The sequence below is a fragment of the Empidonax traillii genome, unplaced genomic scaffold (assembly GCF_003031625.1).
Source record: "Empidonax traillii isolate 1590-97213 ecotype Southwest subspecies unplaced genomic scaffold, ASM303162v1 scaffold109:size1658292, whole genome shotgun sequence".
Taxonomy (NCBI): Eukaryota; Metazoa; Chordata; class Aves; order Passeriformes; family Tyrannidae; genus Empidonax; species Empidonax traillii.
Genome location: NW_020955302.1, coordinates 1,180,491 through 1,192,660, shown reverse-complemented (window position 1 = coordinate 1,192,660; position 12,170 = coordinate 1,180,491). Strand labels below are relative to the sequence as shown.

General features: G+C 49.5%; 1 protein-coding gene across 4 annotated transcripts in view; it reads left to right on the top strand.

Moving 5' to 3' along the window:
* Window positions 1-10,511, top strand: part of PLXNA1 (plexin A1) — a 117,084-nt gene extending 106,573 nt beyond the window's left edge. For all 4 annotated transcript variants that reach the window (XM_027882675.1, XM_027882671.1, XM_027882673.1 and 1 more), the window contains exons 31-32: window positions 2,569-2,719; window positions 6,091-10,511. In XM_027882675.1, coding sequence (XP_027738476.1) covers window positions 2,569-2,719; window positions 6,091-6,186 — 247 coding nt within the window. In that variant the 3' untranslated portion in view covers window positions 6,187-10,511. The remainder of the gene's footprint in view (window positions 1-2,568; window positions 2,720-6,090) is intronic.
* Window positions 10,512-12,170: the final 1,659 nt, after the last annotated feature.

Here is a 12,170-nt window from a genome sequence, read left to right as displayed (position 1 = left end):
ATGTCACCTGGGATCCTGATGAGAGTACATGCTCTGAGGCAGTGCTCAGGCTGCTGTCTCTGTGCTGAGGACCAGGGAGAGGAGCAGGTCCCCTGACTCCTTTTGACACCCTCCACCTTCCCCGTTGAGCTGATGAGAGACATCCCCCTGTCCCACTGAATTAATGCAGTGTTGTAAAGGTGCAGGGTTTGAATGCTCCTGATTGCAAATTGATGCACTCAGGCATAACGCTGTGTTTAGCTTTATCCTTTTGGGAGAGAAACCTAGATGTCCTCCAAAGCCCTCCAAATAGAGCTACTGTTAAAATGTTGCCATTTTGTGAAGTGGAACTTCATAAAACTTAAAAAATGGCAGATTTCAGGTTGCTGATGCAACTTTTCCTTTGTGGTGATGTGCTGGGCTAGAGATGGTGCCTTTTTTCCTTGACTGAGGACCCTTCCTTTATTCAGCATCTTAACTGAATACAGAATGAACCAAATGAAAGATGTCCAGGCAACAATAAACATAATATTCTCTAGTTTGTAAAGATGGGACTTTGTGGCCTAAATCATCGTTGGGATACTTGCTTGTACACAGATACTTTTGTCATGCCATTGGCATGCCTGGTGCTTTGCAGGCAGTTACAAAGACAAGCTTCTTCCCTTGAGGAAGATAGGGCTTGGATCAGAAGAGACAATGCCCCTGAAATACGATGGCTGAGGTGAGAGATGAGCTGCATTGTAATAGGAGGAAGTTCTTTGCATGGGGCTGGATGGATCTTTGGAGTGGGGTCCCGCAGGAACATCACAAGCTTCATAAGGTGAATTTCTCTGACCTTGCCATCTCTATGACAAAAATATTCAGCTCTGTATGTGTGCCTAGAGGAAAAAAGGTATAAAACCATTCCAGAGTTAAACATTGGTCTAGACGTGCTGCGTCCCTGGGGAGGAGGTGGGAGATCTCATTCGTGACAGATGTTCCTGCTATTACTTACCTCTGGAATGGTCCCAGAGGCAGCTGAGCAGGGGGCAGAGATGTCCTGTGCAAGGGATGACTACATTTCCTACTACTCCTCTGCTGCAGGGAGTTACGGCATAATCAGCATTTCTGGGTTTTGGTGTGGTTGCCATCACAAAGCTTTGCAGAGGTGGGACAGGAGTGGTGTGAGAGTGGCTGAGTGGGACTGATAGTCACACCTATAGGTCTGTCTGCTGCCGTGGTTCTTGAACCAGCTGAAAACAGGGCATCCTGCCAGGCTGAGGCAGGAACAGTGCAGTGAAGGGCTTAGGAGTTGGGGAAATCCAAGGGGTCTTGCTGCTGGAGTTGTGACACATTAGGTGTCCTCTGGAAATGGTAGGTGTGACTGGAATCTTGGTCCACACAAGCCATGCACACTTGTATTGAAAAATGATGGTTTCCTCCCATCCTGTGTGTCATGATAAAACCTGGAATATGAAACTGCTGCTCTAGGACATGTCACTCTGGGGTGATCTCTTTAGGGGTGTAGCAGATGGCTGGTTTTGTCAGAGGTCCTCACCGCAGATCACTGCTCTCCTGGCAGAGTCTAAGAATTCTCTTGCATCATTTTCTGGGTGTGAATGAGCCTCTTGGTAAAAACTGCCCAAGTAGTTTATCACTGAGTTCAGTGCTGGGGGATGGAGTGGATCCTCATATTCATCTCCTCAAGTGGTCTTGCTGCCATCTGCTCCTATCCAAGTGCTTCAACCGTGTTCCATCTCAGCATTCAGCTGATGACACTAATGATGCTAATCACTGTACCAGAAACTTGACTGAGTGAGGAGTCATGAGGAGTTCAGCAAACCTGGGAGAGACTGGCACTCTGTATTTCCAGGTGGTGGGAACAGCCAGGGCTTGTTTGCTGTGGGTAGGCTTTCTTTTTAAATGAGAACTGAGGACACAACTGTGGTTTCCAAAAGGACCTCAGCAGCCAGTCCACTGGTGCATCTGCTTGGTGTAACCCTCCTTCTACAGTGGGTTGCTGCAGCTTTGATCTCTCTGGGATGTGGTGAATATCCTGTTGGATATTCTGTTTTTCCACTACCACCATGCATGTATTGCTGCAAGGGCGGGATGTGACCTTGTCTTTTGTTCACACCCCTAGTATTTAATGGAAAGCAAAGGGGCATTATTTGCTTTAGCAACACGCTGACCTTAGGAGGGTGGTAACAAAGCCTTGCATGTTGATGCAGGTGTGGAGGGTCCTCGTGTATGCGGTTTGGTGGCTAAACATGCCAGTGGGATGGGAAGGAGGAAAAATGTGTGGTTTAGGAGAAGTTGGGAAATCCCTCAGAGCAGCATCTCCTGGCTTCCCAGCATGTTGGGCTGGACTGGGCTGGGTGCTGTTCCATCAGGAGCACATTCTAATGATGCTGACTGCTCAATGGAGTGCTCAGAGACCTCTTGATGAGAAACAGTGTTTTAATGGGTGATCGTGGGATGTAACTGCTCGGAGGCAAGATGCTCTTCACTTGCCTCTGCAGTGGCTGTTCTCAGCAAGCATTGTGGCAGGGACACATCCTCTTCTGCCCATCCCTATCTCTGACCCACTCCTCTGTTCCTGCCTTGCAGATATTATGCAGATATAGCTAAAATGCCAGCGATCAGTGACCAGGACATGAGCGCATACCTGGCGGAGCAGTCGCGGTTACACCTCAGCCAGTTCAACAGTATGAGCGCGCTGCACGAGATCTATTCCTACATCACCAAGTACAAGGACGAGGTAAGATGTGGCGATGCGGAGTCAGGCCTGGGCTGCAACTTTGTCCTTGTTTCTGCAGTCCCCTGCTCTTTCCTGTAGAAAAACACACCATGAAATGCGGGATAGTAATGTAGCCCATATTTGTGCTTGAGCTGGTGGAGTAGAAAAGGTTTGGGAGTCATGAAGCCAGGGATGGGGTAGGCGGCACTTCATTCCCCACATTTTCTGCAGTGAGTAATGTGCAAAACACCTATTTTTCTACACATTTGGCGCACGAGCTCCATGAGGCTGCAGACTTTGTGGCATTATCTCAGCATTCCTCCCCTATCCACTGCCACCAATCTGGCACCGTGGAGGTATCAGCACTATGGAACTGTACAAGTGGTGTTTAGCTCCACTCCCCTGGGAAGCTAGAGGATGTGGTGGTCTCTTCAGTGCTTGTTTTGTGAACGTCAGTAAGGATGGTTTAAAGCCCCTCTGTTGTAATTTATACAAATTAATTTCTTAAAGCACTGTTCAAATGTACACCCCACATCTTATTAAAGCAATAAAATACGTAACTACAGTAAAATATGGATTTATACATATAGCATGATATTACAGGTTTTATTGTCTCAATAAAGGGGTTTGATGACTACGTTTGAGTGGTGGCTTATTTAGGTGACAGAGTACCAGAACATTTCCCCACTTGAAGAAAGACAGGGAAGGAAATGGTGTCCCTGTTGTACCCTGCAACAATCCTGAGAGGCTTCTCCCAGCACCTCTTTGAGGTGTGAATTTAGGGAGTCCACAGGCAGGTTGTAGCTGACCTGGCTTCTGGGTTTAAGGTCAGCACTGGAATCATGGTGGCCAAAGGCCTGTGGAGCCAGGTGCTCTACAGGGAGAGGAGGTCCTGACTTTCCTACAGGGATGGGAAGAAACCCTGGTACTTGGGAAGGTGCTGTGTGGTTGTCACCATGTGGTCACAGCTGGTGACCATGATGACCACACTGGTGGGACCTTTATGCTGCTCCTTAAACTACTTCTGATGGCACATCCAGGAGGCCTCCGTAGCTCTGGGTGATGAGTTGTCTGTGAAGATCTGCTGTGGGACAGCCATCATTCCTCAGCCACCATCAAGTGCTCGGTTCCTCCAGATTAAAAGTCCCTCAAGCCTTAAATCCCCCAAACACTGGGTGACAGCAGGGAGGGAACCATGTGAAGGGACCACGTGGCATTAATGAGCTGCTCTTTAGGGGTTCAGGTCCTCTTCTTGTGCAGTAATGGCAATCTGACATCTGTTGAGTGTCTTGCTGTTGCCTGCTCTCCAAGCATCACAAGTGTGTTCACAGCTCTCAGGAACTTCTTTTATTATTTGTAATGGGATTAATAAATCGCAGCTGTTCCCTTTGTTTGTTTTCATTCATTAAGCACAATTATATGCAGCCCGATTGCACCCTCTTTGATGCAAAATGGGAGAGAATAATTTTTCCTGTTGTTCAGTGCAATAATATGCTGTCATTGGCTGTGAATGAAAATCATAATTAATTTTCATTTGGGTACTTGCATCTTGGTAATCAGTGGTCCTGGCTCCTTACAGCAGGTGACAAACCTGGGTCTCTCTATGCTCAGCACAGGTTTTCTTTGACTGCATTGTTTCCATAAGGCTGAGTTAAGATGAGTAGATAAATGCGTGAGCAGTTTGGGAATCTTTTCACACCTCAGCATCCCAGGATACACAGCTCTCTTTTTGGGAGAGGCAGAGGAGGTACGCAGGGGGAATAGGCTCCTCTTTCACTTCTCGAACCAATCTCATTTGGTTCCAGCTCGGGCACCTTTCAGGCACGTGGGGTTTTGATTTCTGCGTGACGGTCACTGTAGGTATTTTGCTCAGTGTGTAGCGTAGGGGCTGAGAGCTTCCATGGAGATTGATGGGGAGGAGTGTCCCCAGTAGCAGGTTTGTGGCAGAATCTATGAGTTCTTGCCAGTCCAGCTGCTGCCCTGGGTTGTTGCTTCTAAGGGTGGTAAATCAGATATGCCTGGCTCTTGCTAGTGAATTTTCACCTCCTCGGGAGCTGATGCCAGTGCTGAGATGCAGCTTTCCCTTTTCTTTTGGGAAGAGATTCCCCTTCAGGCATCTCTTATTGCCACAGGAGACAGAGACCAGCCTGGTCCTGCCCCAGAAAGCCTGGGGGAGAACCAGTGTGTTGGTGGCCAGAGGCTGGTTGTGGCAGTGTGGTGGGTGCTGCTCAGCACACCCTGCCCACTGCTTCACAACTTGCCATCGCTGTAGCAGCTCTTAATCAAAAGGAGCTGATTCCTCATTAAGAGTTACCTGTAGGGCTCCTGATGGACTTTGCCTGCCTCCTAGTAAGTCTATTAATTATACAACAGTTTGTTTCCAATTATGCAGCCAATGAAATGGTTAATCAAGTCCCCTTTGACGGATGCCTTGATATTTAATTGCAAAAAATTTGCTCTCTCAACTAGCTCACCCGAGGAGATGAGATTTCTGTCAGGTTTGTTTTTTTAAATCAGCTTTTCTGCTCTGCTGGCATGATGTTAGTGAGATGAGACTCCTGGCTCCTGGGAGGGCAACTGCCCCTTCGTTTTACACTTCATTACTCCCTTCTCCCCACTCTGAGCCTCGTCCTCCACCCTTCTGCTGCTGCCGGTCCTTCCCCAGCCCTGGGGGCACAGCCACATCCAGCCCAGGGCAGGGAACCACCCCTCAACCCTGTGATCTGTCATCATGGCCAGCGGCTTGTTTAGAGAAACAGGGTTTCAAGGGAGGGACATCATGCTTGGGTGTCTGTGGGTGCACCCCTTGAACAGGACTGAGGGCTCCCAGGCTTTGCTGGTGCATCCATCTGATGTCCCCCTCCATCACCCCAGCACCCCCCAGTTGCCAACCTTGGGGAAGAGATGAGCAGGGTTTTACTACTTTAGGTAGCTGAAGCCATGTGGATTTCGTCTTTTTGTGCTCATGGAACCAGTTCATGGCTTGATTGTGGTCTCTGAAACACAACTGCTGCTTCCCTAAGGCATTAAAGGACTGTTAAGTCACAGACATGGTGTTGGCTTGAATTTGGGGTTCACCCTCCAATGTTTTCTTCACTTCCCCATGTGCAAGTTGCCTTCTTGTGAGTGTCTGTCAGGTCCCTGGTGTTACTGCGGCCCCTTGGGGGCCCCAGTGGCCTCTGTCTGTGGGGTGGCACCACTCAGAGCCACGTCCTCCACCTCACACCTCCTTCGGCCCTTCCTGGCTCCACTGGGGACAAGAACAAACGTGCGCTGCTTCCCGTGGGGCCACATCCCCATGCCCTGACGCTGTCAAAGAGACAGTGGGCAACACGGAGCCATTTTGGGTAGGTGGGCATCTCCTCACCCTCTCTTCTCCCCTCTCTCCCTAGATTTTAGCTGCGTTGGAGAAGGATGAGCAGGCCCGGAGGCAGCGGCTGAGGAGTAAGCTGGAGCAGGCGATCGACACAATGGCCTTAAGCAGCTGAGAAGGCGGCGGCGGTGCCAGCGTCCCGGGCAGCGGAGGCGGCAGGAGGGAGGGCCGGCCAGCGGCAGCCGCGGGCACAAGACTTTGGGGCTGGAACCGGCGGGATCCGCGGGAGCCTCCGCACGCTTCCCACGAACAAACAAGGAAACCTCGCGCTTTAGCGGAAAAAACTACAAACAAATCCCGACGGCGGCAGCAACGTCGATAGAACTCCCTGACCCACAAACAAACCCCCCCAGTCCAAGCGGGACGCAGCAGGGACCTTGTAGAGAGGCAATGCCGGGCAGAGGAGAAGGGGGATCGCCTGCCCCATGGACCTGCTGGGCATCCCTTGCCTGGGCAGAGCCCCTGAGCCCACAGGGAAGGAGGGTCGGGACCGTGGGGCTTTCTAGGATGGCGTTTGGATGTTGTTACTTTGGTGAAGGGAGGGGGGTGGGCTCCTATTTTTACTGTACTTGACTTGCTCTCCCTTCCTTCCCCCCAGCTGTCCACCCCTCTTCTCCTCTTCCTCCTCCTCTCTCTTTTTCTGTCTTTTCCCCCTTCTCTCTCTCTCTCTCTCTCTCTCTCTCTCTCTCTCTGGCCTTCTGCCACTAGTGTTAACTGCTATATTTGCACAATTTACACAAGACGAACGAAATTTTTAATTTAAAGGAAAAAATTATAACAAAAAATGGGAGGGGAAAAGTATTCTAAAATTTTTGCAACAGACTAACAAAAAATGGTTTTCAAAGATAAGCTAAAGGACTGAGCTGGGGAGATATGGGGGTGGGGGCAGTAGGGGTGGGCAGGAAAGGGAGAAATCCCTGAGCTTTGATATTTCTAAAATATGTCCTGTGCCATGTTTTATTTGAATGTTGTTTAGTGCGAAAAAAAAAAAATTTGAAGAAAAAAAAGGTGGGAATTTGTTAGCTGAATAGATGCTGTTATTTAAATGCTGCTGAGTGGTTCTGGAGGTCACAAGCAGAGAGGAAGGGAGATCCCAAGGCTCGGGGTTTGTTTTTTTTTCCCTAAGGGACTGCTGAGGGATGGTCAGTGTTTTATTGAGCTTGTCCTTGTTTTTCCAGTTCAGTGGCCATGGGGTGGTCTGGGCAGTGCTGCCTGCCCCTGCTTGCCCTGGGATGACGGAGGGTAGAGGGTGGTTGCAGGGGCTCCTGCTGTCAGGAGGGTTGATGGAGAGCCAACCTGGCCATTTTGGGATGGACTCTCTGGCACTAGAGCAGCCTTAACAAAGCCTCTTTATGTTTATTTTTTCCCCCATCATGTCTTTGTGCTGATGTAGGGGAAGAGACCAGATCCTCGGGGAAAAGGGGAGGCAGATCCTCTGCACCTCCTGACCGGGATCCCCCTGGCAAACCCCCTGGCTTACCAGCCCATGGAGGGACTGGGATATTGGCTGCCACGAGGCTGTTGCCCACTCTTCCACCTGGGAAGCCCAAATGTGTGCAGGACTTTCCACCCAAGGTTGACCTTTCTTTCTCTGTCTTTTCCTTCTTTCTCCCCCTTTCTCTCCTTGCTGTCACCCCATCTTCCCCCTGCTGCCTCTGCCCTGACAGGGACTTCATTGATGACCCGAGGTCACTCCCTCAGCTACCCCCTTCGAAATGTCAGTTCCTCGCAGGTTTGTGCTTTCCAGAGATGAAAAGGTGCTGAATGCTGCCTGGAAAGGCAGCAGGAGACCAAAAACTTCCAAAAAAATGAGCAAAACCCTTTCCTTTTCTGTACTGAGAGCTCCCGTTGCTGCCCAGGCCACAGCACACGGGGCCACACTCTGCCAGGAGCGGGTGGCTGTCAAAATCCAAGTGGAAAGAAGCCCAGCTGATTTCTGTCCGTTCCCTTAAATTGCAAGTTAAGGGGGGGAGAGGGAGAAATAATGAAGTTTTTAATTAAAAAAAAAATAATAAAAGTGTGTATATATATATATGTGGTTACAATCTAATTCTCGTGCCCCAGTGGGGTGCTGTATAGTTAACTGAAGGAGAATCGAACCGATATAAATACAAGATGAATTTACACAGCCGGTTAAAACAAAACAAACGACAACTGCAGGAAAAAAAAATAAAAAAAGGATACCAAATGGTCTGGAAGGAACTTCCAAGCCTTTCTCACCATGCAGAACAATCGTTTGAAGCCTGCACATCTCTCATTATGTTGTAATTTTGTTTGGTTTTGTTTTGTTTTAATAAGGAGGGAAAGGAGAGAAGATGCTGATTAAAAAAAAATGAAAAAAAAAGTCAAAAAAACCCAACCACAACAGCAAAAATATGTTTGAAAAGGAATTAATAATTGTTTCCCAAACCTACAAACCCTGAGCTGTCGCTGGATTTCTGAGAGCTGTGGGCTGTTGCATGACTGTGCTAGATTTTAGTCTGAGTTGATCTTTTTAAGAAACAGAAGAAAAAAACCCATAAAACAAAAAAACTGCAAGTGTTGAATATTAGAGGTTTGTTTAGACCTGTTATCTATTTTTTTTTGTTTGAAATTAATTTGTCACTTTCTCGTCCAAAAGAAGAAAAAAAAAAAAAAAGAAACAGCAAAAAGAAAGACTTCAGAGGTTCACATCTCAAATGTGTTACTTGGAGAACCTTAGAGGACAGCTGTGTGCCCACCCACCCTGTGCCGGGGCCACTGCTGGCTGCCAGCATCTCCCTGAGTGCTCTGGTGGGACAGGACCCTCTGGGGGCCCCTTGGGGTGGTCTTTTGTAGAGTTTGCTGCTGCAATGGGGTAGAGGGGTACCTGTGGCTCCCTTTGGTGCAAGATTGGCCCAAAACTTCTTCCTCGTGGTGTTGCTGCCTGGGTGGCTTTGGTAAAGGTCATGGAAATCGCCTGGAGGATGGCAGCTTTGCGTCAGTGGCCGTTGTGATTTGGTGGAAGGGGTGTGGTTGTCTTGAGGTGTCTGTCCAGGACTGGCGTGGGTCCTACCTGTTGCAGTGGTAAGAACATTCTTGGGGGCTTCGATTGCTGTTGAGGGAGCCAAACTCATGTTTTTTGTGGTGGTTGAGAGGGAATGGTGGGACCTCCCTGTTGGTGGTCGTAGGGGATGGAGATGTGTTTCTTAAGAGCATCTCCCTGAAAATTTCCTTTTTGACGAAGAGGGTTGGAAGCACTGTTAATTTTGGAGGGCCTGTTGCTTTCCTAGCAGCAATGTTATAGGTGCTCCCTTGGCCAGGCTAGAGAGGCAGGCAAGTTTCTTGGCCATAGTGGGTCTGAGTAAGATTTAGGTAATGGAGAAGCTTCTGGAGAGGTCATGCTAACAGTGCCACGATGTGGCTGTGCTTTCTGGGCTCCACTTGTGCTGTGACCTGGTTCTTCCAGCCCCCTGATGATGCTGAGTGCCCGTAGTGTTGTCCCAGGGATTGATTCCCCTTGATTTCCTCCTGGAGAGCTTTGGGGTGTCTGTGGTTTGCTCCACTGAGGATCCCACAGCACCTCCCCACCCCTGCGGGGTCCCCTTGCTGCCTCTTACGGGGAGGGTGGTGGTCGACAAGGTGGGCATTGCAATGCTGCCCACAGCCTCTGGCACTTCTTGGTGCTACCTTTGCCTTTCGTGTGATGCCCAGCGTCCTTAACCGTGCCAGGCAGCTTGCCCGTCCTCCCTCGCCCCAGCCTGGTGAGGGGCAGAGCCGGGCTGGCCAACCCCATCAAACCCTGCCTCATAATGGGGAAAGGTGGGGAGAAGAAGCTGGGAAGCACTGCAGGACTCCTCTTGCTGGTGGTCTCGCCCATGCTCCAAAATGGGGTGAGACAAAGAAGCATCCCCTGCCCCGAACCTGCGTTTCTGAGTGCTCCTGTTCTGCCCACCGCTGTCAGAGGCAGCTGGACCCTGCAGGCTGATCCCCCACCGCTGCAGCAAGGGGGTCCCTCCCTGCTCACATTGCCTTTTCTCTTCAGTTTGGGGTTAAAATAAGTGCAGCCTGGAAGTGTCCCCCTCAGCAGGAGCCCTGTGTCACCCCCAGGGCTGGCCCCAGCCTGGGGACAGGGAGCAGAGGGATGGGTGGCGGGACTCCCCTGGGCTCACCCGCTCCCGACCAAAGCGCACAACAAGCTGTCCTTTAAGAAAGCAGGGGGAGACCTAAGGTGGACCCAGCGAGAGGCAGAGAATTTTAGTAGTTAAAAAAAAATTAAATGGGGAATAAAAAAAAAATCAAACACCAGAGTCCTGATTCCCTTTCTGTGATTGTTTCAGACTTGAAGCAACAGGCCAGCGCGGCTGGTCGAGCGCCCTTTGATCGTGTAAATATCCTGCTATTTCCTATTTTAATGTTCTTCAGATTTAGTACTTGTAAATAAACACACGCATCAAGGAGAGATTAAACATTTTTGCTAAACCTGGTGTTTTGCTGTGTTTTTTGGGGTGATGTGGATGGGAGGACCAAGCAGCTTTGGGTTTTTGGGAGCAGTGGACAAATCTATGGCTGTGCCAGGAGGGCATGATGCAAAATGGCATCAGGATGGGCCAGCATCACTTTGGGCAGCTGGGTCTATGTGTGGTTGTGGGGACTCCAAGCTCTTTACAACTCCAGAACGGCTATGGGGGCTGCTCTGACTGCTCACAGGGGGATTTGGGTGGTTGATGTGTATGAGATTGGAGTGGGCTTCTCTATCAGCCTCTTTCCTGGTTGACTCATGGTAAACTGTTTTAAACGATTTCATTTTACTCATCACCTTTCAAAGTGTTCAGAGCTGCTGATCAGAGGCAGAGGAGCTGAACTCTCTATGCTGCAAGAGGCAAATACCTGCCCGACTATTCTGCTGCTTGCCGGGGTTCACAGGAGCTGACAACTTCCCTTCTGCCTCTTGGACTCATCCTGGTCCTTCCTTCCACGGGGTCATAATGGGGTGACAGCACAGGTGCTTGGTAAGAAGCCCACGGTGGTGATGTGATGGTGCTGTCATGTCTCTGTGGGCTCTGCAAACTTCAGGGCATCTTCTTTTCCATTTCCTCATCTTTTCCAGTTCCTGATCTTTGTCTTTAAACCTGTTACCCTATAACTCTGGGTTCCTCTAAACTGCACTCTAGGCTGAGCAGGGCCCCAAAGCAAAGCAGTGGGAGGGGAAGCCCAGGGCAGCAGCCCTGCTGCTGGCAGTAGTCAGCATAGCACCATCCTCACTGGGGGGCCAGCGATGCTGGGTGGCCACAGGAGGTGTGGGGGGACATTCCCAGGCAGAAGGAGGTGAGTTTGGGAGTGTATCCCCAGAGTGTGGGGTTGGGGCCAGGGCTCTGTGCAGGACACAGACAAAATTGCACAAATTTAGCTGCCTTTTTTTTTTTTTTTACTTTTTTTGTTAGCCTCTTCCTGCCTTGGGGCCAATTTCCTAAAGGATTGATTGGGCTGGCAGGGCTGGCTGTGCCGTGGGTACTGAATACATGATTTTTTGCATTTAGTATATGTATAAACTGGATGTTTTTCCTGTTTTCTCTTGCAGTTTTCCTACTCTCCAGTGAGAACATCATCAGCAAACATTAAACATCCACTATTTTAGCCATAGTGTCATTAAAACAAAGGTTATTTTTAAGATAGAAAAGCAAGATCGAATCACAGTTTTCTTCTAGAAACCTTTCAAATGTTTATGAAAATCACAGTTGGACTGAATTTTGGTCAGGTTTCTGGGAGGATTTAACTGAGGGCAATGGGTAAAAGACCCTCGTCTCCTCCAATTTTGTGACTGCAAACATCATCCTCATGGCCATGTGGGAGCAGGTGGCAGGTGAGCATCAGACAGGTGAGCATCATGGTGGGTACAGAAACTGTATTTAAATAAGTTCTCAATCCAACACATATTGGGACTGCCTTTTGTTTTTGGGCCTTTTCAAGGCATGGGGATCAGAGGGTGTCTCCCTGAAGAGTCGTGCTGGTGGCACAATCTTGTTGGATATGTTGGAGGGGACCCCACACTCCAGGCTGCAGCAACTCCTACCTGGTGCAAGAAGCAGAGCCAACCTTAATCGCTCTCTTCCTCTGAGGGTCATTGGGGTTCTCTTCCTT